We start from the raw sequence: 25,312 nt of genomic DNA, 5'->3' as shown, positions 1-25,312 counted from the left end.
CGGGCCGCGCTCCCCGGGCCGCGGCGGGCCGAGCTTCCTCCGCGCTGCGCCCCGCGCCTGTTTCGCCGCGAGGAGGAAGAGAGGCGGGTTTGCTTTTGGCCGTAGGCGAAAGATAAGAGGCTGCTGAAAGAGGAAGGCGAAGCCTCTGTCCTGAGGTGATAGGCAAATGACACGTGTCAAGTGCGARAGATACCGTTCAGGGCTGGCGGAGAGGGAGAGAAGCCCTCCAGCGATGGCCTGAAACGTTTGGAAATAATCACTCATAGAGTAATACTCGCAGAAACCTTACTTCCTGAGCAGGTATACTTATGTATTCAGCCAACTTTTCTGATCGTTTTACTCTTCTGTTAAATTATTCAAACCACTCCTGTTGTTTTTCATCAAATATCAATGGTCTATCTACCTGTTTCGTCATGCATACATACAGGAAGCTCTGTCAGGCAAGGACTTTAATTTTATGGAGTTTAGCAAAACAAAGTGATGATCCTTGAGCACAACTCTGAAACAAACACCAGTACTGAATTTTGGAAACAAATTTTTGTATGTAGAATTGTACAGGTAAGTAAAGGATATGTATGGATCAAGTAAACTTTTATCTCTTTTTTAAATTCGAAGATTTAAGAGATTAAGTCTGTTTTGTAATGGAAAAAAGTCTCTAAAAACATAAGACAAGGAATGGAGGCTAAGTAATTTAAAAAATCAAAACCTAGAAATAAAGGAGACAGGCAGGAGAAGTCTTATGACTTGGTAGATAGCTGAAACAGACTAGTTGAATAATAGAAGAATCTAGCTTTTTCTTTAGTTATATATATTAATAGTATCCCTGTTGGCTTTAAAGTTGTATTCAGAATATACGTATCATTCAGAGGTGTATTTTTAACTGACTCATTGGACTAGGATTTTACACGCACTTTTATCTGTAGGGAGGGTAAGCTTGGGTAAAGGAAGATGAATATAAAAAAAGTTACGATGATTATAGATGGGGATATCTTAAACATACAGTATGAAATCTATAAACTTTGTTCGTTGCTAATGCTACTGAGAGTTGCTTCCTTTTTTTTTAACAAGTTTTCTCACATTCTATATTATTCCCCTGTGCATTTTGCAAGTAAACAAAATGGAACAATGTTGAGAATGCTGTAAATATGATGACCATTTGTTCTCTAAAAAATCAGTTCTGTAAGATTTGGGGGATTTGTTTAAAAAGTGTTGGAATTCTTGTAGAGAATATAAAAAAAAAATCACAAATACCTATTTTGAGGAGAGAAACAGATTAACTGTGTTAAACCAATCTGGTAAAATAAATGTCATAATGTAACTTTATCGTCAACTTTCCCAATATTTTTCAGTGTTTCCTCATTTTAACTTCAGTGGTGGGAAGATTTGCAAGTGTTACGCTATAACATTCACATATTAAATCCTTCAGAGATTCTTAATAGTCTCATGACAGAGAACATACAGTTATGGGTAAACAGAATTCTCCAGGTCTGAGTTCCCAACAGCCTTCCCTTAAATCTTCCTATTATGCCATTATCAACAGCCAGAGACAAAACAAGTCTTTTGGAGTTTCAGATCTGACACTTTGGGGTGGATAAAGGATTACAGTTCATTTTTCTTGTCTATTCCAAAAGAGCTGAGTGATACTGCTTATGTAGCTCAGTGTCTTGTGCTGTTTCAAAGATAAAACTAGGATATGAACCAAGGTCTCCTAAAAGTTAGCACACTGCTGTATTTTTTTTTCTTTTGCATTCTGGTATAGAAGAGCAAAAAGAWATCTGTTTGCTTTAGGCCAGTCTGGGGAATGACTAATCAACTAAAAGAGTGGATGGGAAAATGATTTTGGTTCTTGACTACAAGCTTATATAATGCCATGGTAGTATATGGTAGTAGGAGTTATTTATAGTATTAACAGCCACTTTGTTTTAAGAGGAGAAAAATAGGTGATAGGTTATTTATAGGCCTTCAGTTCATGTATGTATATGTACTTATGCTGACAGGAGTTGAGATTGCTATTTTTAAGGTGTAATACATGTTTTTTTCATAAGTTTTTGTAGAGAATAATAGCATGCTTGCATGGATGGAAAATACTAGTAGTTACACTGCTGTGCTCAGACATAGTCATATTAGTATCTTACAAAAATTTTACCTTTGAGACATTGTATAGGTTCAGCTTGCATCTCTAAAGTAGAGCTGAAACTTATGTTGGGTGAATCTAACTCGAATACAGGATAATAAAATACTCTAATCAACACAACTGATGATGAAGATGCATATGTTTGCTTGCTGATAATGTAAATTGTACTAAGATTTCTCTTGAAAATTAAGGTGTATCAGAACTCTGAGGGTATTGCCCAGACTTCCAGAATTGATCAGAATATAAAATGTGTGTTTTGCTATGAGCTTTTGTAATGCCTGTGCCACTACTTTCATAAATGCTGCACAGATATTTTTTCAGCACATTCCAGCATGAACTATCCAAAGTGCAACTGTCAGAATAAATATAATATGCTTTGTACTTGCTGCCATTAAATCAAAGAAGGTAGTGTGACTGCTCTCTCACAGCTAACTAATGGGAGTCCTTTCAACCCTAGACTAATGAATCCATTTTTAATCTTCTGCATTGAAAAAGAAAAAAAGAAAAAAAGATATTTCTTGATGGCTATCGCTCTAACTTCTTCTTTAGAAGAACAAGAATCTGAGTAAGACGTTTTGTAATTCAGTTTAGTAAAGGGATGCTGTTCTTCTTAATGCTGATGACATTTTCATCATTCTATTCCAGTGTATTAAGAGGTTCTACTAGTATTTACAACTGTGTAACTTCTCAGTTTTTCCTGGCTTCCCTTCTGGTGTGCTCTGTTATAAAGGATGAAGGTACCATTGCAACAAACAGAGAAACTGACCACTTTGTTAACCTAGTGAATAATCTGGAATTCAGGTTAAAAAACCAAACATACAGAGCACCCACACAGAATTCCACAAAATCATCTGTTCCTTGTGAACAAACACTATCTGAACAATATTCGTGTGGTAATGTAATTTGGTGAATGGGACATGAGAGTAGTATGTGAGTTCTTTCCCCGCTTAGGTCAGCCACTGGGCTTCTTGGTAAACTTTGCAGGTCAGCTCCCCTTTCTATACATCTGGGTGTTTGATCTGTAGTATAAGAAAGATATCAGGATAATTATCTAATAGTACTTTGAGATTGTCTGATGGAAAGATTTTGTACAAGAGGCAGTTATTTGCTACTGGAACCCTGGTCTTTAAATGCTACTAGCTAAAGTTATTACTCAGTAGCAGAATCTGACAAATAACTTATCACTTTAACTTTTTGTGGAAGTAATACATGTTGAACATGACTGCAAACAAAAATTCAGTTATCTCTATTACTTTGTGGATTGGTGGTGAGTAAATTTGCTAAATCAAATGCATACAGTATTATGATAAGTTAAATCCTTAACTTTTTGTACAGTTATATGCTCTTTCTCAAACTTGTTCCTGATAATGGGTTTTTACTTAAGACATTCTCTGCCTTCTGCGGAGGTAGAGAATACTTTAAATATCTGTTAGTATTAAACTCTGCAGAGATATATGTTGGCTTTTATACTGTCTTTCTTTAGCTTGGAATGTCAGTGTTTATTGTTTATTTGTCAAACTGTTTATTTCAAGTACTTCATTTGTTGCCATTTTTAATAGGTATAGTTCTTTAATTCTGTTTTTTAAAACCTAAGTACCTGTGCATTTAGATCAATGTGGCTTTACATCATAGTTTAAAAATATAAATTCCTTTCCCAGCCCCAGTTCTGATAAAAATCATCATTATCCAACTTCCTTTTGCTGATAAGAGTATATTGACATTAATATAAAAGCAAGACTTGCAGATAGTTACTGAAGTAGTCCCTTACCTTGTCTCTGTGTTACCTGCTTACAGGTTTTAGTCCTGTCAGAATTGAAACCTTTTTTTTCCAGAGGTTCTTTTAAATGTTTTTTTCCCAGTACTTTAATATTGATACAGTAATGCACTAAAATATGTATAGATGTTCATATATCCAGTCACAACTCCAGTCCTCCTGTTGTATTTGATAATATGTTTGTGTATATATAAGAAAGCAAATATGAAAGTCACATCTCTAGAAGTTGAGTGACTGAGTTATATATTCAGACTTTTTCTTCAGTTTGAAGAGGTCTCAGATTCTTATAGCAAAAACTTCAAGCTGATATCAAAGGCTAGTATCAAGCCTTTGAATATGGTATGCTGTCAGGTGAGCTGCTTATTTCTTATTTTGTTCCATTTTTCTTGTCTTGAGCAAAACAGTATTCTCAAAACAATGGTGTTTGAGTAGAACTAGATAACTGATCATTGAAAATTCTAGAAAGTCTTCAAATCTTTCCTGTAAACTTTCAGGTAAAATGATAACCAACTTGATCACGGTTTCAACAACTGTTTCTGGCGTAGTATTTTCTATGTTCATGTTTTGCAGTGATTTACATGTAATCAGCTTGTATTGAACAAATGGTCTTGCTCAGCATTTGAAGATGAAATAAGATTTAGAAGGAGGACATGACGGTCATTCTAAAAAATTAAGGGGTAAAATCAGCAAAAGAATCACTTGATTGAATTTAATCAGTGAGGATTGTGACTGCAGTGTACAAGGCTTCTTTAGGTGCTTCTGAAAAATCACAATAAATTTTAGATTGGCAGTTCTCTGAAATAGCTTAGAACTGGTTATTGTGCAGTAGTTCAGCAAAATGTTTTCTTTGACATAAATTATTCTGCAGGTGCACAACCTGAACCCCTTAAAAGGAAATATACAATGACTTAGAAGTTCTTTGCATGTCAAAAGGAGCATTCTTGAAGTAGAACCTGAGCATGAAATATCTTCTGCATAATCAGATGTAATGAAAGCCTTTTAAGTAACATGAAGAAGCACATATGAATTCTGTAGGATTGGTGAATGCTCTAATTTTAAAAGTTACATAAGAAATAAACTTGATATACTATGAAAGTTTTCACTGTAGATATTGTCCAAAAACAGAGACATAAATAGCAAGATTATTTTTAGCTTCTTTGCATCCTTTGGAAGGAGAAGTACTGTGGAATACTGCAGGAGCTCAAGGAATAGAAGGCAAATACGTTTATTGATTTGTATGGATATTGTCATGAGGTCAGAAATAAAGATTTAAATTAAAATGAATAAAAAAAACAGATATAGTTGCTTAAAATGGTAACTGTTTTTCATTTGTAAATAAAACTTTCATATATATGGAAGCATTGTTTGTGTCATTCCTCATGCATACACTGTCATACCTTCATAATTACACCTATGTCTCTTAATTGAGAACACAAATGTTTTGGCAGATTTGGAGCCTAAGAAAGTGTTGCAATAGATTAAAGTTCATGGCAGTTCCTTACTTAAAAGAAYGGACAATAAGCTTGAAAGCATGTCCGCTGCTGTTGTGACTCTCCATAGGAAATAAATGATGTGATTATAGGATGACATAAAGTGCAATGTTGTGTTCTTACATTACATATTTTTTTCAGACCGTTTTTGGAGAAAAACGAGCAGGGTGATGTTAAAGAAAATGAAGACAAGATGCAAACTAAATGAAACAATATAAAGATGAGGCTGGTTCAGATCCAAATAAAAATATTTACTGTAATGAATATATAGAGACTGGCAAATAGTTTGCAAATGTATAAGACTTCATTTGCATTTAATTCTCATGATTGGTTTAGTCTGGATGGGTACAACCCCCCCTAGAAATTAAATGACTGAGGGTCAAGGAATGAAGGAGAACATGATCATCTGAAATTATAATCTTTAAGAATAAGAGAGTGAAATACGCGAACTGCTCAATGGTTGAGAGAAACCAATCATTCAAAATAACTTTAAAATTTAAAATTTCTCACAGAAGTGAGAGAAATAAGTAGGAAGAGAGGTTCCAAATGCAAAGTAAAGCCATTTGTTGAGATTTGATGGAATAACTAATTTTTTTGTTCTTTTCATTTTGGTTGTTTTTTTGGTTTTGCTTTTTTCATTTGTTAAGGTTCTTGTGTGTTCTGTAGGCATGACCAGGAGACATTTGTTCTCTTGCATTATTGACAGTTGCTACCTTTGACTACTTTTTTGTTGTTGTTAAGGGAAGTAGTTAATCTTGAATCACCTTAATTTAACATATTTAAAGGACCAATAGAAGATAAGAATGTCTTGAAGACCAAATCTCCTTATTAAGTAAGGCACACTTAAAATCTTTTGAAACATTGAACTTTAAAGAGATGGAAAGTGGCCTTAGTAAAAATGAAAAATAAAAGTTTTGATCTCTAGTTCAGCTGTCCTCAGACACGCTTCCCATATCCTTTTCTGTAGTCCTTTAAACACTGTGGATAAATGTACCTTTTCTCTCTGGTCCAATACCATTTTTTTCTCTTCTTTTCATTTCTATATATTTATATATTCTATAATATATATATTCTATATATATTATATATTTTTATATATTTATACTTCTGTATAAATGCTTTCTACAAATGACACAGAAATCCATAATAGTAGGAACAAACTCTCAGAAGTTAAATGCTAGCCTTACAAAGTAGTCTATTTCTGAGGTGTAGTTTTATCTTTGGACATGCTTAGAAAGTTAGGAGCATTAGACTTTGAAGTGTGTATCCATTATAACTATAATGAATATCACTGTGTGTATTTTACAGGAGTGACAGTTTTACAGCAGGTGTGCTACTCTATTTCAGTGAGGTATCAAGCAGTGTTTTAATTCAAAAAAAAAAAAGTCACTAGAGGTAAGCATTTCTGATGAGATGGTCTTTGAAAGCAACTAACTTTACATGGGGCAAAGAAGAGGGTAAAGAATATCCCAGTGGCACTGCTACAAAATTTTGTGGCATTGCTCTTTGCCCCTTGCCTGTATCAGGCCACCCCCCATAGGAGAGCATTCTTGGGGGACATCTAGCCAGGGCCATTGGCCTCTATGTGGCTTCAGCCGCCTTCCATGATCTCCAGCTGTGATTCTGTATCTGCAGCAGGCTGGAAATCTGGGTGAGCATGAGGTGGGGGAGAAAGCAGTACGACTTGCTGCAGTAGTAACAATTTTTGTTCTTCTGAGACAGTCTAGATAGAAGGGGGGGTTAAATCCAGGTGGTATTGATATTTAGTAATTTAATTACTACTATATTATAATAAATATGTTTAAAACACTACTACTACTCCTCCTCTGCGATACCACTGCATCACTCAGTCATTCCCAAGAAGAGTTAAGGATTCAGTTGATAAGCTAGAGRACTGGTTCAGATTAAAACTAACCACTGAAAAACATCCAGAAATGATTAATTTTAAGATGAATTAGCTATCTGATCCAGCTCTGCATGACCATTTGTACCAGCAGAAGAAAGGGGACAGTGTGGGGGTGGAAATAAGCAGATGGGAGCAAGACTGCTGCTTCTGGCAGCTCTTCCAGCTATTCAAGCCTTAACTGCTTGTATAACTAGAACATTGCTGCATTCAAAGTTTTTAGGCTGCCTTGAAAGTGTCAAGTGTTTTTAGTACACTGTAAATTCAACAATGTCTTACTGTGCATTAAGTTTACAAAGTAGGCAGGTATGTTCATATTATTGCATAATGGTATAGTTTTTTAATTGCAGTGATCTTAGTGAATTATCAGTAGGGCATTCATTTAATTATTTTAAAATATAGCGCATACTATGAGAGGAAAGCATAGCTAAATGCTATAGACTGACATAGAGGGAAGCAGTATAACCCAGGATCTAATGCTGCCAATGTGTATATGAGTAAAACAGTGAAGCAATTCGCTTGTGTAAACTGAAACATACGTATGCGGGTTTACAAGGTTGAAGTCAGACTTAAAACTTTGTAATGCGGAGCATAATTGGGTAGCCTGTTTTTGTGTTTTAAGTCTCTAAGATTTTGATTATATTGGCACTCGCCTAAAATATTTTCTAAATTCTTAATTAAAAGAATGCTAGATCTATTGATTTTTTTGAAATCTTTGTGTTCCAGCTGAACAAGAAAATGAGTATTAAAAGTTGATAAGCAGTGACAGTAAAAACAAACCTGCTCTGTTTCAGTTATGCCAAACTGAAACAATAATTCCATCGCTCTTTCAAAAACAGTATTAAAAAATGGGGGGGGAGGTAAAGCCCCCAAAACCACACTTTTTTTTTGATTGTTTTTCTCTACTTTTATTCCATCTTAAAAATAAAATGTTTTTTCATCTTACCTAATACAGGGGAGGAAAACAATTAAAGGACTAGCCTTAGGTTCAGTGTTCTTAAGGGTTGTGAGTAAAAGTGCAGAAATACTAATGCAGATTGTAAACTGCTGGTTGTAGATGATAGTTTTGTATTTCTACTGAGCAAGCTTCTTTTATGTGGAGTGGGAAAGGTAAGTAAAGTCTCTGTAAGTCTTTGCTGTTAACCAGAAGATTATGTAGCATATGTATCAAGATTGAAAAAGAATCGTCTAGAAGTGGTTTAGCAGAATTGCACAGTATTTTTCTAGCTGCAGGCAGACCTAATAAATAAATTAGTAAGCCTTCCTATTTTTGTTGTCTTGGTGTCGCTAGTCAAAAGGATAGACTGAAAGGGCTTCAGTAAGTTTCATGAATCCTTGATGTTGTGCCCCCCCCCAAAAAAAAAAAAAAAAGTAAAGTGAGGAGAAGGTGCAGTGATTAGAAAAGTAGCCAGAATCAGCATATGTATTCTTGAATATGGGTTRGTATTTTAGGCTCTGAGTAGAGTGTTTTTCCTCATCAGTAATGCTGGTCACTAGCTTCCAAGGACAGTTGCTGGATTTTGCCTGAAGTCTCTCTAGATATGACAAAGAATTTGAAGTTGAGGATAAAATGTATCGTTCAAGCACACACAGACCTGATACCACAAATTAAGTCAATCTAATTCAAAATCAAATGATTATATCTGAAGGTTGTTCAAAATTATTTTGCCTCCAGAAAAGTGGAAACACAAGATGCATTAAGTTAACAGCTGAAAATGGTTCTGCTTATTGAGATCTCCTGGGATCAATGCTTAGAAAAATGGATTACTCAGTTTACCACAGGTGTACTATAGGATACTTCTTTTGGATGTGTTTTGTTTCAGGCATTCCTGACTTAAGTGCTTTACTCCCCGATTACCTAAAACTAGGCTGCAGTGAGGCACCTGTGTTAAATAACAGCTCATGATGTTCCCAGAATTAGTTCTATAAGCTCTCTCTTTCCAAAAGAGGTTGCTTCTTTCTTCTAAAACGCAGCCAAATGTGAGTCAGATTTCTCTTTTCTTTGGTCGCTTAGTAACTACAGCAGTATCCAAAGTGATGGAGAACTTCTGTTCAATGCTCCAGACATTCCAGGGGCTTTTACACTCCCTCTTTTACTTCCCAGGAGAGTGACCTTCTCACCTGTTTGTATTAGGGAAGATGTCCTTTGAAAAAGGTAGCTTTGGGCTTAGAAAAAGCATGGAGCATGGGCAGCCCAGTCAGTGGGAGAAGGGAGTTGTGGGCTCAAAGGACTGTCTGAAGTCCTTAGTTCAAAATTCATGAGGTAAATAGATAGTTTTTAAAGTGGAGATCCTACCTAGATACCTAGATCGATCTCGTTATTCTCGCCTTATTTTTCTCTCTGTATTTTGGTGTATGTTTGAAAGGACTTTGGCCTTCATGTTTCATGCAGAATGCAGTGTTGTCGGTATGCATCAAGTTTGTTGATAACAGACTAGAAGCTCTTAGAATAGGCGAAGGGATTCCTGGAGTATGGTTGTGGGTCCTCAAGGAGTTGATCCAAGAACAATTTGGTGTTGCTGAAAGAAAGAGTTGAAACAAACTTCTTGTCAGCTCAACTGTACTTACTGCATGAGTGTTTTTATGTGGTAGTATTTCAGAAACTAAAGCATATTAGTGAAAACTACTTCTGTTGTGGTTTAAGCTACCAAGTTTAAATTTGTGTTTGTAATTGCTGGAAATATGCACACAATCAGTTAGACAAGCCCAGAAAGCACACCCCAAAGTTTGCCAAGCAGTAACTGGATAGGCAGTAGTCACTTGTGTACATTTCATACAGAGTTAAGTTGCTGATGCTATGTGAAGGCTGAGAATTGCTCTTAGGCTTAATCACCCAAGCCATTTTTTGGATGTGAGCATGATGTCTACCACATTATTGGCACTTGTTAGCGGTCTCTTTGTCTCTCCTCTGTATTGCAGTGATTTATGAGAAATATTTATAGGGTGTGAACATTTAGGGACTTCTGTATTGGTGATTATTTTAAGTCTCAGTAGGCCATTAACTTCACTTGGCAGCCAAACTTTGCACATCTGTTATTTAAACTCTTGACCTGAAACTTCTGATTTTACTTACTGGTTCATGTTGTCAGTATTTTTGCCTGTTTGAAGTATTTTAAATATGGAAACATTAGATAAAGGTTACATGTAGTTTGAGCTTAGCTTTAGGTTTCACTTTCAATCCCTGAAATTATTTTATAAAATAGCTTTACATTAAAACAGGAGTTAATATCTTGGAGACTCTTTTGTCATTTGAAAATAAAATTTATCTCAGTTGATTGGTCCACCTAAGGTTAATGAAATACTACTATACAATTTTAGTAAACTTAGTGTTTCAAAGTTGAAGAATAGCAACCACATCTAAATGCAGTACTAAGACTGCTACTGGCCAAAGCTGATGTCTCAGTCTTGCAGATGGCACTAATGACAATGCTTCGTTTGTTAGTATTTACAGAATTACAGCATGAACTACTTCAGTGCTACAGTATGCTTTATGCCCTGCATCTTATAGGCTATTTGTTCTCATGGACTTGCATCCATATAGGTTGTTGATTTGAAATATGTTCTAGAAAGGTATAGGGGAAAGTGTTTATGCACAGTGGCTCTCTACAATGTCCACCAGTGTCTGATCTGTTTGTTGTTTGCGTTTGTTTTTGTTTGTTTTTTAATTTTCTGTATATTACCAAAATTCTTATGCAAGTCTGGTCTAATACATCATTGTCTAAATGCGCGTTTGGGAACCTCATCTCCTTTATAGAAATGGAAGTAAGTAGAAGATAGAATGACTTGGGATGAAAACTGCAGTATTATAATAGTTTAAATGGTTACATCTGAAATTGTGGGTTTTTTTAATGTGAGGTATAACAAATTTTGAATATCCCAAGTATTTCTTGACCAAAACATTAACTTGAGAAAAGTTAAGTGATAAAACAATTGTAGAATGGTTTTCCAAATTGCAGTGTTAAGTAACAATCTGCATTTGCCTTTTTAGATGCTCATACAGCTTTTCATACTCTAAAAATGTAGCAGTGTTGAGGGTTCCCCAGCTTACTTTGCCAAGCTACCAGTGTTATGCAGGCTCTGTCATAGTACCGTAAAGTAGCAGCATTTCCTAGCTCTGTTGAGGACTTTGTGCAGGTGCAGAGTGGATGTGTGTGGTGCCAGGACAGTTGTTCTCTGCCTCTTCCAAGGTAAAGGCAGTAAGAAGGTGTTTGTGCATACCTCTTTGGATACCATGTGTACCTTAGTTTGGAACCCCTGAACCATGTGGTTAATATGCTAATCTGTTTTATGAGGTGTAACAAATGGCCCATTCAGTGAATTCCACGTTCAGTTTTATCAGGTAAAATTTAGGCATCTTTACGTATAGTAAGATCTCTGTTCTTTATTGCACTATAAAGCACAAATTTACATGTTTAAAGAAGCTTTTCTGTAAAATGTGGAATTGAATTAGTGAATATTTTGAAATATCCAGAAAGGGACTCAATGGATGCTTTAACTGAAAAGTATGGAATGCTGCATTTGAAAGATTGATGCATCTATGCTTATATGCAGTTTGTCCTGTCAGAGCAGTTGAAGGCTCTTCATTACCGAACATCATATAAACAATATAGTTTGCATTTTTGATTTGTGGATGATTCATTAAGTGAAGTACTGAAAATCAAGTTGTGCCATGCAGAATTGATTTAGCGTGAAATAACTTGAAAATCCTCTAGCAGTCCTTTAGTGGGAAATAAGAATGCTGTTATGCTTGCTTCTCAGCTCTTGATAAAAGTAGTGACTTGTAGGTAATTCTGTCCAGTTTTGATGATGCCTGTATTGTTCCCTCCCCTCCCACCTGCCACTGCATGCACCAAGTGAAACAGCACACCTAAAAACTACACCTGCCCCATGTTTACCAGACTTAATTTGCCTGTCTCCAGGAAGAGGAAATTTGAACCAATGTAAGAGTCCTTTGGACCTTGCCTGCTAGAAGGAAAGCTGGAAGACTTAAGTTTTTAGAACAGGAGAATATACTGATGGTTTTCATAATCTTAGAATTGCTGATTTTTAATATTATACTTCATGGACTTTATTTATTAACCTTTAAGTCAGTCAGTAAGGTGTATGTGACTGTCAGTTGAGAGCAGGTGAACCCGATAGCAACAGAACATTTAAAGTGTTTTCTTAGTTTCTAAAACCTCTATCAAGTCTGAAATTACCTGCTGGTGTGTAAAGAAAACAATTACTAGACACAATTACAAATCTTAAATTATTAGAACTTTTATGCCTAGAACTTCAGAACTTTATTTCTTCTCTGTATACAAGGAAAAATAGCTGTCCTCACCTGTTGTTCTGCTGGCAGAAGTTAAATGCAGCGGGCTAATTGTGGCTATTTTTATAGCTCATTTGGTGGGGCAAATGGGCCACATTGATAAAGGTTACATCAGTAGTTTATATGTTGCAGTGATCTTGATTGCTATAGAGCATGCAGTTAAGAATGAAGATGTGAAATAAAATTCTCTTTCCAAATGTATTCTTCATTTTCTGTTTCTTCTTTCTGGAAAAATACAAAGTATGAAGTTTCAGATTCAGAAGCCAGTTTATTTAATGTTTGTCTATAGCTGGCAAACAGCTTTGTACAGATAACATTTATTGTTGTATTTTTGATAGTACAACAGAAGTGCTAAGGCAGGCTTTTTGTGAAAGTTTTGGAAATAATGAAAGTCAATAACTTCATGGCTTTATTTCCTTAAGCTGAATATTTCAAGATGGGGTCATACTAATATGAGCTTTCCCAAAGAAAATAACTCTGAAATGAAGGAACAGTTTCATATGAAACTAGGTAACTTCATAATTTATAAGTGCAATGACAAACTGAATTACAGAGTTGTGTTCTAATCTTGCACTTGAGCCAGTTGAGGTAAAAATGTTTACCTGCATCTGGAGGGCTTTATTAATATAACGAAGGAATTTATTAGTATGCCTTTATTTCCTGAATTGTTGTTTACAGGTTTTTACTCCACTCTTTTTTTTTTTAACTTTATGAAATATTGTCTGTAGTATATCATACCTTATTAACATTTTATGTAGCATTGCTCCTAGACTTGAATAACTTAAAAAATTTGCCAAAAATTTGTTTAAAAAAATTTGCACTAAACTCCATGTTAATAGAGAACTTCTATAGTTTCAGTGTTTGGAGGCTGTTTCCTTAAAGTTATTCTGTGCATGGTGGTTTGGAATTCAGTAATAATTCTTTTACTTAGACTATAAAACTTTCTGCAAAAAATATTTTACTGCTTTAAAGAATTATGATTTGTTAATTTTGTTTTTATATACTATAGGATATGTTTTGGAGTTGCAGACAAAGTATCTTTGCTGAAATGAAGAAGAAATTTTCACAGGTAGACAGATGAAATCAACTTTTTATAAAGTGATAACCAAGATATATGGTAACAGCATGGTGCTGTAGCTTTTGTTAATTCTTAACATGAGCATGAGCTATTGAATTTTTGTGCATGTTCTTGAATACAAAGATTATGTATGTATTAGATGCAGTTCTAACAGTGGAAGCTTCAAAGAAAGTATGCATTCATGTGCTTTTATATTAGTGTGGGGTTTTGTAGCCCTCTGAAGTTTTCCATCAGAAAAATGGAAGTGTGTGTGTCTCATAGTATATCTGGTTACGTAATGATTAAAATGTTTGTTTGGTGTTTGCTATGCAAACTCAGTTTTACAACAGCCTATGTCTGTCAAAATAATTCAGAGGTCTGTCACTTGCTAGTATTGCCTTTTACACTGCAATTATAGTAAAATAGCCACAAAGAAGACATTTGCGTTGTTGTCTGATTCACAAAGTATATGTGAATGCTTGTTTTGAATAAAGTTGGTCTTGGGTTATTTTTGCTTCATGTATTTAGAGAGAACTTCTGTTTCTGATGTGCTTATATACATGAGCAGCTCTAGTTGCAAGATCTGCCCTAAATTACTCTGGGAATCATTAAAACTGAGTTAGTTAACTTACACTGTTGTAGGTGAAACTGTAGTAGTACCAAATGCCTCTAACCTCTCTGCACGGTCCTAGAGAGGAGGGTGGGCTTAGACCCAGAGCAAGAATCTACTGTTTCCGGGCAATCTAGGTCATATTTGTAGGTTAGTCTTAAGAGTTTGTTATGATTTAGCTGCTGCTTCTCCAGAAGAATCAAGAACGTGAACTACTGAACTAGAACACAACTTCATCTTTTCTTTCTTAACCACAAAACAGAAGAAACAAACTGTGCTTGTTCTTTGGCTGCAAAAAGCTGAAGAATCAAGTTGTGCTGGAAAATGTAAAGACTAAAACCCATTGTGAGAAGTAATAGCTGCTGAAATTTAATTTCAGTTTACTCAAGTACTGCTCTATGTATTTCTGTGGGTGCTGTGGATGAGAGTGAAGATATGTCAGAGTTACTTGAACTCCTGAATTGTGTTTTCTTCTTAATGCATGATTAGTGTTCCAGTACTAGTTTTATCTGTCGTCTTGGAATGTAGTTCGTAAGTCTCACTTTCTCCAGTAAAGATTAGAATATGAAGTATTGAAGATTCGCTATTTCCAGAAATGGTACCTTGCATCTTTTTAAGCATGTAGCTAATGTCCTGTATTGAAATTGTCAGTACATTTGATAAACTCAGAGAAGCTGGGCTTTAAAATCTTGAGAAAAAAAATTCACAGTCTTAAGTGAACTAAAGTAATGCAGATTGCGGGGGGCAGTTGTATTTGCCCCCCCTCTTTGTCACTTTTTTCTTCTGGTGATGCTGGGAATAGGCACTGCAGTCACCTTAACGTTTTGGTTTTGAGTTGCCCGAAGACCGTCAGCTGCTCTTGAAATTTTGGAAAATGAAGGGATGCAAGATCAGCTAAAATGTTTCTCTTTCTTCTTAAAAGGTTTGCTGATGTAAGACCTCTCCTAAGGGACTGTACCACTTTGGTGGTCAGCATTTGTGTTGTGAGGCTGCTGTATAGAAATCTGAGGGATGCTAACGTTATTTAGGTTGTCATTATAATTCTTTTTTCTGTAGGAGATTTTCATGACACAGTTGACAATTTTAGCATGAACATAGTTCTTGCTATTCGTTAATATTTTTATCAACTGGAAATGGTGGTGGCACATCATGGGTCTGTTTGACTTTCAAGATTATATGCTCTTCAGCCATGGACTGAGATTTCTGTGTTCTGATAGGCATTGTTCATGTTTCCAATGTGTTACAAATTGAAAAGGCTGACTCCTCAGGGACTAACTATTTCTTTTACCCACCTCATGCTTTCTTTGTGTGACCTGTATTTAAATATTAGTTATTCCTCATTGTTCTAGAACTCCAAATCCTTTGGATAATTTTGAGAGAATCGATTGGTTATGTTTCAGTAGACCTTGACTTCCCAGTCTTTCAGTAATATGAGTTATTGGAATAAAGTGTTGGAAAAATGTCATTATCTTGGCTTATCTGTGTCTATATAATTTTATCTCCACTCCTTGCCTTTTTCATTCAAGATTGTTAATTTTCTGTTTTCAGGCGTATTGAAGTTGCTGTTTTAAATCTCTTTATTTTGTCATACTTTGAGAACTACATAGTAGCCATTTGGCCAGTGTAAACTTTCTTATTCTGTTCAGACAGAAGAATGCTCCTGTGACTCACCCAGCAGTGGATTTGGTAGAAGAAAGTTGATGGTGGCTTGACTGAAAGCCTTTTTTGTTTTAATGATTGGCTTCCAAGATTATTGGAAGTTTGCAGATCTTTTGTTCTGCATTCCCAGGAGTCGCAAAAGGCATATTTCTACCTGAGCAGCCTTTACGCCCATGCTAAAGGAAAACATGAGCTTGAAGTGATGATTTGAAAGTTTGTTCCTGGTTTGAAGCAGTTTGGTAGTTTTGTTGTTTTGGGCTGGAGTTTTTGTTTGTTTGTTTTAATCAATTTCATGGCTGAAATTCTGTGCAAAGCTTGAGCACTTACTTCTCTACGCACTGACCCACCCATCCAAATTCCTTATTCTATGAAAAGGATTTGTACTTCTATGTAGATTTCCCAGAACTAGAAGGGTCTTTATTTTTGAAAGCAAGCATAACAAATACAATTTTAGAATCCTTAGGTTGTAAAAGTATACCACATGTCATTGTAGTGAAATTTTGTCATGATTTTTTTCAAGTAAACTCTAAAATGTTCTTCATTTTACTCACTGAGTTGTTGTCTGCTGTCATTTCAGATAGAAAGTGCTGCTGAGGAGCCCAGAGTGCTATGTATAGTACAGGATACCACAAATTCCAAGACAGTGAATGAACGTATTACCTTAAACCTGCCAGCTTCCACACCACTTAAAAGGCTGTTTGAAGATGTGGCTTCAAAAGTGGGCTACGTGAATGGAACTTTTGATTTAGTGTGGGGAAATGGAGATAACGTAACTGATATGGTATGCCAAAAGTGTGTGGGCCCCCCCCCCCTCTTTTTTTAAAAGTTCCTATTGATAGCAAACATTCAAATCTTCATGTTTTAGAACAGCACTATTTATAGCACATAGTGCTGTTAAATTTTCTCATTTAATTCTTGTAAAAATTTGTAATAGGTACATCAGACTAGGCTAACACTACTATGTTGACTTGCTGAATTTATTTTATATAATATTTACCTTTTACTCTCAAAATGCTCTCTTAATTGATATACCTATTTAACATTGAGCAAAAGAAACTGTGATCATTCAGATGTCATTCTAGTTTCCCCTCTTAGTATTTATTTTTAATGACAATATCTATGGTAATTAACCTCCTTTCTCAGTTTCCTGTGGTCTTTTTTTGAGAAACATTTTCTTCTCAACAGAAACATGGTTTGTAGTGCCTTTGCTAGTTTCTTTTTATACCCACTTGAATTTATAATACAAAATAATTATGTCTAAGATATTATTACTGTGCTTTATTATAAATCAAGGTTGGTTTAAGTTATGAGATTCCTGTGGATTCCTATAAAAAGCTTCATAAGACCCCTTAAAAAATAGACATTATAGAACTTGAAATAGACATTTATTTCAAGCCATGTTTATGCTTGCTCAACTTCAATTCTTTTTTCTAAAAAAAGGTGTATGCAAGCTATATAGGGTGCTTGATCATTTGGCTTTCTGCAAAAAACTTGTAGACCAGTGTCTTGTCTCATGAATAGACTGACCAATTTCTAGGTATTAAACTGTACTTTAATACTAAATTTACTCTGTCTTTTAAACTGTTCCCAAGTTTTCCATTATTAATGATGAGTATGTTTTGTTTATACTGGATAATTATTATTAATTTATATTTCATCATAGTGTTCCAGAAGTTATTTGAAGCAATGTACTTAGACAGAATCTGTAATTGCACGTAAATTTGGTTTAAAAAAATGCTTAATTTTCTTTTAACAGGCTCCAATAGAGCAAAACAGTGACAAAAGTATTCTTGATGCTGGTTTTGAGTCAGGGAAGAAGAACTTTCTGCATTTGACGGACAAAGATGGTGAACAGCCTCGTATACTGTCGGTAAGTAAAATCTTTGCTAAATTATGCAAGCTATTGCGGGGACAGGGCGGTAAGATGTATTTCCGAAGTATTGCTCGTATTATAAGGTCTTAACATGAAATGAAATTTGGTTATACATTTCATATAATCTTCTTCAGGAGCCTTCTAATCAGATCTCTTTAGACTAGTATTTTATACTTTCTGGTCTCTCCTGAGTAAGAGTACCTTACCTTGATGAGTAATCATTTGCTGTCACTTTTTATTCATGTTTGTAAAATTTTTATGTAATGCTTTGCTACAAGTAGTTTTCTAAGATTATATAATTAACTAGTCTTGTTTAGAAACAATAGAAGTTTTGTCATATACTCAATCCTTTTCCTCTGGGTGTTTGAAAGTAATGTTAGGCTGCTCTGACAGTTTTCAATAAGGACAGTCTTGTATCAACAGCAGAGTTATCTGCTTCTAATTTTACTTTTTTTCTTTTTTTCCCCCTCAAAGTGCAAAAAGATTAGTAAGCATTAGTAAGAAGAGATGCTAAACTGGTCTTGCAGACTGGTCTGTTGTATGCATTATAGTACTGTATTTGATTATGCAGTAGTATATTGCTTCTTTTCTAAAGGGCATTTGCTTCCACTAATGAAAAGAATGCATTTTCAAGGGGTTGAGGATTTTTTTAGAGCAGAATTGAAGTTACACATGCAACTGTAAACCTGCTTTTTCCAAACTTTTGGTATGTGATACACTAACAAAATTAATTTCTTATCTGTGAGAGAGAAAGATGCTTTGGTAAAGAATGTGTTGCTTAATTTTTCCATAAAATAATTATATTTATGTTTTTAGGAGGAGTCAGGTACAACAGATGACAGTACACAAGACAGATTTATAGGGCCTCTTCCAAGAGAAGGCTCTGTTGGCTGTACCAATGATTATGTCAGTCAAAACTACTCTTATTCTTCAGTCCTGAGCAAATCGGAGACAGGTATAATTTTCTCTCTTGTAAAGGCAATGCTATTTTGTAATTGTTTCAGCATATTTTCAAACAGCAGCATCTTTAGGATTTTTGGAAGAAATTGCAGTTTATTAAAAAACAAACAAAAAAAACCAAAAAAACCACACTAGTACATTTTTTCCATCACGTTTTCTGGGATCTTCTCATATCATTTTGAAAACAGAAGATCTGTATCACATTTTTTTTTCTTCTTACTTGCGACAATGCAATTCAAAGTCTTAATGTCAGGGAACTTCCTCTTCTTTTCTCTAATAATCTGCTGCCACATCCCAAGTTGAGTAGCCAACATTGTATTACCACAAAAATACTCATTCCAATGTCTGCATGTTCACTGAGAGCTTAATGAGTACTTAACACCCTTTTAAAGAGGGACTGTTCCCAAATCTTTGCACTCCGGTGTTACTCAAATCTTCCTTCTGCAATCTCCATTTCCAGTTTCTCTGCCTGCACTGCAATTCCCCAAGAGATTTCATCCCTCTGCTGCCTGGCTTCCTATTGGCAAGCTGGGACTCCCTCAGGAAAGGGAAGTGAAGCTCTGCCAGGGCAGATCCCACTGGGTTGGGTGCCCCTGTTGTGCAGAAGAGAGGAGAAGACAACCTCTGCCTAACTGTCCAGCATTTGCTGCCATCTCTTGCAGTCTGGGCACTGCAGCCTTTTACTCTGTTTACTTCCCATCCCTTTGCTGGCTCAAAGGAAATGTTATGGAGTAAGTGGTTGTCAGAAGGAAGAGATTTCCTGAGAGTAGGAGGAGACAGGGAAAACGAAAGCTGATTGGAATTGTCATCAAGCTTTTTATTGTCCTCTCTCTTGCTCTCTACCAAAATACCAACCAACTGTACCTGAAGATTGACAGCTGCTTCATTCTGGGATTGTGACACCACGAGAATGAAATACTTAGTTGGGACTGTTGTCCGCTTCAAGTTTCATACTCTCCTATGTTCTGATTTCATACTTTTACCTATATTCTCTACCACCACTCACTCATTTGGTTTTTAGTAGTGTTCTTTTTAATCCTTGTGTGCTCATTTATTCAGCTATGAGTCTGAGTCCTGCAATATGCGTGATGCAAAAACTGTTTACGCTCCGCACTTACACGTGCACTATGATGTGCCCATAAAGTTATAACTCAGTAGTAAGACCAGTAGCTGATATTAATGTTTTGAGCAGGGACAAATAAAATATTCCTATTATGCCAATTGATGTTTGTTCAGGATTTTTCCTTTGACAGTTAAGTGTACTTATCTGCCACATACGTAAATGTAAATGTGAAAAGAGAAGCTGTATAGATTGGAGTAATAAAAAAAATATATATGTATGTCCTAACTTAGACTCTTCACAGAAGATCTTTGTGTTTTGCAAGGAGTGGCTGCCTTTTTATTACCAATATGAAATTGAGATGTTTTTAGTATTTAGTTTTACTGAGAGCTTCAAAATATAAATGGGCATATTTAATTTCTTTATTACACTGTGCTTCAGTATATGCTGCTCACTTATCAATCATGATTAATGTTACATATTTTGGAGACAACATCAAAATGATAGTAAGAGTAATATAAGTAAATAATTTCTTTCATCAGCTAATAAAAATGTGATGCTGATTTTAGCAGCTGTCTTGATTATTATGGGAGAAGATTTTAAGATACATGCATCTTTTAAAGTACATGGTCACGCTAGAGATTTTTGATTTGTAGTTCTGAGATGGTTGTACAAACCAATACGGATACAAATTATATTTAAATTGGGATATTTTTTAGTTGACGTCTAGGCAATAAGTAAGCTAAAATACAAAAAAAAATTTTAAATTAAATTCTGGACTCTTCAGTAAAATATGTAAAAACAATTAAAATATTTACAGTGTTACCTATGTCTTAATTGTTGAGGGATTGACATAAAATATTGGTTATTATTATTGTGAAAAAACTCATAATCATTAAAATAGCTTCATGTAATTCAAGGAAATTATATGTGTAACATGTAAACTATCATTCTTTACTGCTCTCCGAAGTGTGCAATTATAATACTCAATTTTTATAGTGTAAAACCATTTTTAATGACAACAGTTGGATGCAGTTCTTAGGTAAACAAGATCATGGTATTGTTTTTCTAGTCAAATATATTTTCATTCTCAAAGTAATTTCCTATCTTTTACAGTATTTCAGTCTCGTTCTTTTTGTATTTATAGGCTATGTGGGGCTAGTAAATCAAGCAATGACTTGCTACTTGAACAGCCTTTTACAAACACTTTTCATGACTCCAGAATTTAGAAATGCATTATACAAGTGAGTATGTGCGATCAGAACTTGTTCTTAAATTCGTAGTAAGAAAATCTGTATTACATCTGTCCTGGTATATATTGGTAGGAGAGCTGTATGGATTTCTCATGTCAAAGCTTTCTTGTTTGGGTATTGAAACGCATCTGAACTTAAGTAGCAATCCTTGATTCCAAAATGAATAGAGTGGTATGGATAACAGATGAAGGATAGATTGCAGGAGAATGACTGGAGAAATTTGCCTGAAGAAAAGGTTCGTTTCTTTTAAGACTTGAAGTCAGCTGGATAGGCTGCTGTAAATTATACCCGCTTGAAAGCATCGGATTTACCAGAGTGTTCAGGTATGTTATTGGTGTGTGGTGTGGCCAGTCTTTTAAAGTCTTTTAAAGAATTTGTCCCGTCTTGAAAGCATTAAACCTGAAATGGAGTTTGATACTAAGTGCAGTTCATGTCTGTATATGTGCAGTGAATGGTTTCCAAATTATTTTATTTTATTTATATTTTAGATTGGTACACTTGAAGAGTGTATTTACTATTGTAGTTCACTACAGATATGAAAAGAAACTTCGTTTAAGAAGAATTATTTTAACTTTCTGCAAGACAGAGGGTTTCAGTTAACCTCTGTTATCCAGCAAACACCTTGAAATGTAATAAATGCTCATTTTAAATGCCTTTTTGAATCTTACTTTCAAAGCATTTTTAATTGTCAAATATCTTATGTTGCAAATAGATGGGAATTTGAAGAATCCGAAGAGGATCCAGTGACAAGCATCCCTTACCAGCTTCAAAGACTATTTGTTTTACTGCAGACCAGCAAAAAACGAGCAATTGAAACAACAGATGTTACACGGAGCTTTGGGTGGGATAGTAGTGAGGGTAATATGCAGCTATTAAGTTTATGTGATTTTTATCTTTTCGTCATCAGTTGCCTATTAGAGGCCTAAACTGCTGTTGATAGAAAAATACCTGAATAATTAAAAAGAATTATTACAATCCACTTCAATGGAAACAAAATAGCTTAAATGGATACTTCATTTTTAAGAAGTGAGTTCTGTAAGTTTTAGGCCATTAAATTAAAAAACACTACATTTTTGTAATTCAGCTATCATTACAGCTATTAATTATTTTGAAGAAGTAGCTCTTTATGAGAAACTTGCATCTCTTCTGAAGTACAAATGTCAAATGCACGTTACACTTAAGTAGAAAATAATATGGAGAATTACATAAAATCAAACACTACATTTTTTTTTGACACTTCTGCACTGTAGTTTTGCGCCATAACGTGCTGATATTTTTTCCTCCCTGTGGAGTACTTAATGTGATGATAAGGAATTGGATTTCAGTGTCCTTACACTTGCAAGGAAATAAATTTGAATTTTGGAGAATTAGCACACAGTGGGAAACAAGTCAAGGCCATTTTATTTTATAACTTAGAACAGTAGCATTTCCATATTATTTATGTATTTATTCATGCTTATATACAGAATTCTCATTTGTGCACATACATTGTGAGCAAGTTGGCTGCTCATTGTTCTGACTTAACAATTTGAGAGGTAACTGCTTGTGGAATTGAACAGTGGCCCAGTCGTGTACGACATAGTAAATAGTATTTTAGGAACAGATTTGAAAACAAATTACTAGCTTTTTAAGAAGCATTTTTAGACTACAGGTAATATTGTGGTTAATTTACTTTTCTTAATTTCAATTTCTAACAGCATGGCAACAGCATGATGTGCAGGAGCTTTGTAGAGTCATGTTTGATGCATTGGAGCAGAAATGGAAGCAAACAGAACAGGTAATTGTGTCAAAACTTTTTGGTGGGGTATATTGGATGCTTTTGGGGGATGATGATCGTGAAAAATGTTGACTCTGAATTTTAAGTATCAGATTACTGGAAGTCTATAATAGTTGCCATTTATTTCTTTTTTGAGGCACTATTTAGGCTACTGTAATGTAAGATTTTTTTGAGAGAGTATTGCTTAGGTTTTYATTCCCCAATTAAAAGTGGAATATTCTGAAGTCTGGATTCTTGGTCTTTATTTGAAGTGCAGAAAGTGAGTGTGTAACTCCTTCTGTGGGGATTTCCTCACTGTCAATATTTTTTAGGCTGCATTGTGGGCTCTTTCAGCTCAAGCCCCTTCTCCTAATGTAGGAGAAAGATAGGGGAATATTCATAACATGTTATATTCTGATGAGTGGCCTAGTTGTGGGCCAGTCTTCAGGTTTGTAGAGGGACAAACAGCTCTTCTGTTTTTCGTCAACTAGCCTTCCTACACATGGAAGAGGACTGCAATCAGTTAACTTGTTAACAGTACCTGCAAAATCATGCTTGTTTTCAATATGATCCCTGATTTTGGTAGTTTTGTAATCTCTCTTAGAATTTTAGTGTGAAGTATACAGTGAAGCTTATGTAACATAATTGCATATACTTACAGAAGCTGGCTTGATTTGCAGGGGATGGGTCAGGGAAAAAGAGGAGAAACAGGAAGAAATGAATGTCCTTCTAGGAAAATATATTCTGAATACATATCTGTACAATTAAAATTTATTTAAAAAGGCATTTTGTTGTAAAACTGAAGAAGAGAAATATGTTCTGTTCAGTTTGTTTCAAGCTGTGTTGAACATTTGTTTGTTTCAGGCCGATCTGATAAATCAGCTGTATCAAGGCAAACTGAAAGACTATGTAAGATGTCTAGAATGTGGCTATGAAAGCTGGAGAATCGACACTTACCTGGATATTCCTTTGGTCATCCGGCCGTATGGCTCCAACCAGGCATTTGCTAGCGTGGTGTGTACTATTATGCTGACTAATAGTGCATCCATACACACATAGAATACATAATGCGACAGTGGTATAATTTGTTACGTGGTAAGTATCATCCTAGATACTCCATCTTGGGGTGTTCGTCTTTGTGCAGTGAACCAGCTAGCAAGTTCTAGAAGATTTTTTTTTGCTTTTTTGTTTTTTTGTTTTGTTTTTTTTCTTTCACCCTTCAATGAGTCCTACTGGTGCATGTATAAGGGGAGGGGAAATGCAACTTTATTGCCTTAGGGCTGCAGTCATCAATTAATTTCTTCCTGATAAAATTCTCAAGAATTTACCCAAGCTATTTTTGTGAGATCACTGAGTTTTCTTTGGGCTGTTCTCTTTATTGGCACATCTCCAAAATTTTCTTAGCATTGTTGAAAACGTTAGCGAAAGAACAGAACATTAACTTGGAATTTTTAGTTTTTGCCATGTTGTTGCTGTACTTTTTGAAGTTCATTTCTTAAATGCAATATGCTTTTAACAAGCAAGTTATAATGATGATAACACAAAATCCTGTTGTACATCCATATTCTTGATTGCTTTTGCTCCAGTATTGCTGATGTTGACAAGCACATAAATTTGTTAGTAAAATTGTGAAAGTGTATTTCTTTTTCTTTTTCCCCCAAAGAAGTCGTTACAAACTGTAAAATTCCACTGTTGTGGCTTAAAATATCTGTAATATGGAGATGAAGTTATGAGAAAGAAAGAATGAGAAAACATCAAACAACAGTTTTGGGGAAAAGATTGTTTTAAACAATCACATGTTGGGTAATTGGCTTACCAGGATTATTTATTGTATATAAAGTATTTGTGCCTTTCATATTTAGTACATTGGCACTATTTTTTTAAAGCACTAATAGTCTGTCATTCTTAACGGTAATTTTGTTAAGAATTATCAGAATTAGATTAAACTATAATGTAGCTTCAGAGTGCTTCATGCTTTAGGTCTTTAAATGCCAATTTTGAGGAGTAGTAAAGATATGAGGGATACTGATCTCACACAAAAAAATTAAGTTAGTAAAATCTTTTGAAATCTTTTTAAGATTGCATTGAAATTTTTTAGTATTCATCCAACTAATTGAAGCTGTATTTTGAGCTGCAATTCCAGTTATAGAGACTGGTGTCTTATAACTGGCTTCCCTTTTCACCTTTAAAACTCATTTCTAGAAATATTCACTAAAACAAGATTTTTTCATTGTAATTTTTATTCAATGACCAGAGACTTTTTTGATCTATTAAAGAAAATGAAAACTTTATTCATTTCATAATTGCATTCTGCATTTAACAATGCATCATACATATGTCTCAAATCAAAATTATTTTCTTTGGTAGGGAAGAAGTTTATAGCAGAATGATGTAAAAAAAAAAAGTTGAATATTTGTATATTTGTAAAAACACAGGAACAATTAAGAACAGATTACTTTCAGTAACATTTGA

The 25,312-nt window shown here is 34.9% G+C and overlaps 1 protein-coding gene across 6 annotated transcripts in view; it reads left to right on the top strand.

The window, feature by feature from the left end:
* The first annotated feature begins 465 nt into the window (after positions 1–465).
* The window catches only part of USP47 (ubiquitin specific peptidase 47), a 57,306-nt gene continuing 32,459 nt past the window's right edge, over positions 466–25,312 (top strand). For 3 of the 6 annotated variants that reach the window (XM_026082485.1, XM_026082484.1, XM_026082489.1), the window contains exons 1-10: positions 466–558; positions 13,622–13,681; positions 16,516–16,719; positions 17,695–17,808; positions 18,628–18,766; positions 20,979–21,075; positions 21,336–21,407; positions 21,797–21,942; positions 22,782–22,861; positions 23,705–23,854. In XM_026082485.1, the coding sequence (XP_025938270.1) occupies positions 481–558; positions 13,622–13,681; positions 16,516–16,719; positions 17,695–17,808; positions 18,628–18,766; positions 20,979–21,075; positions 21,336–21,407; positions 21,797–21,942; positions 22,782–22,861; positions 23,705–23,854 (1,140 nt within the window). In that variant the 5' untranslated portion in view covers positions 466–480. Of the gene's footprint in view, positions 559–13,621; positions 13,682–16,515; positions 16,720–17,694; positions 17,809–18,627; positions 18,767–20,978; positions 21,076–21,335; positions 21,408–21,796; positions 21,943–22,781; positions 22,862–23,704; positions 23,855–25,312 lie in introns of those variants that run through there. The other 3 variants (XM_026082487.1, XM_026082488.1, XM_026082490.1) reach the window with 3 other exon arrangements.

Source organism: Apteryx rowi, unplaced genomic scaffold (assembly GCF_003343035.1).
Source record: "Apteryx rowi isolate R43461 unplaced genomic scaffold, aptRow1 scaffold_58, whole genome shotgun sequence".
In the NCBI taxonomy this organism is placed as follows: domain Eukaryota; kingdom Metazoa; phylum Chordata; class Aves; order Apterygiformes; family Apterygidae; genus Apteryx; species Apteryx rowi.
This window is presented reverse-complemented; position numbering and strand designations above follow the sequence as displayed.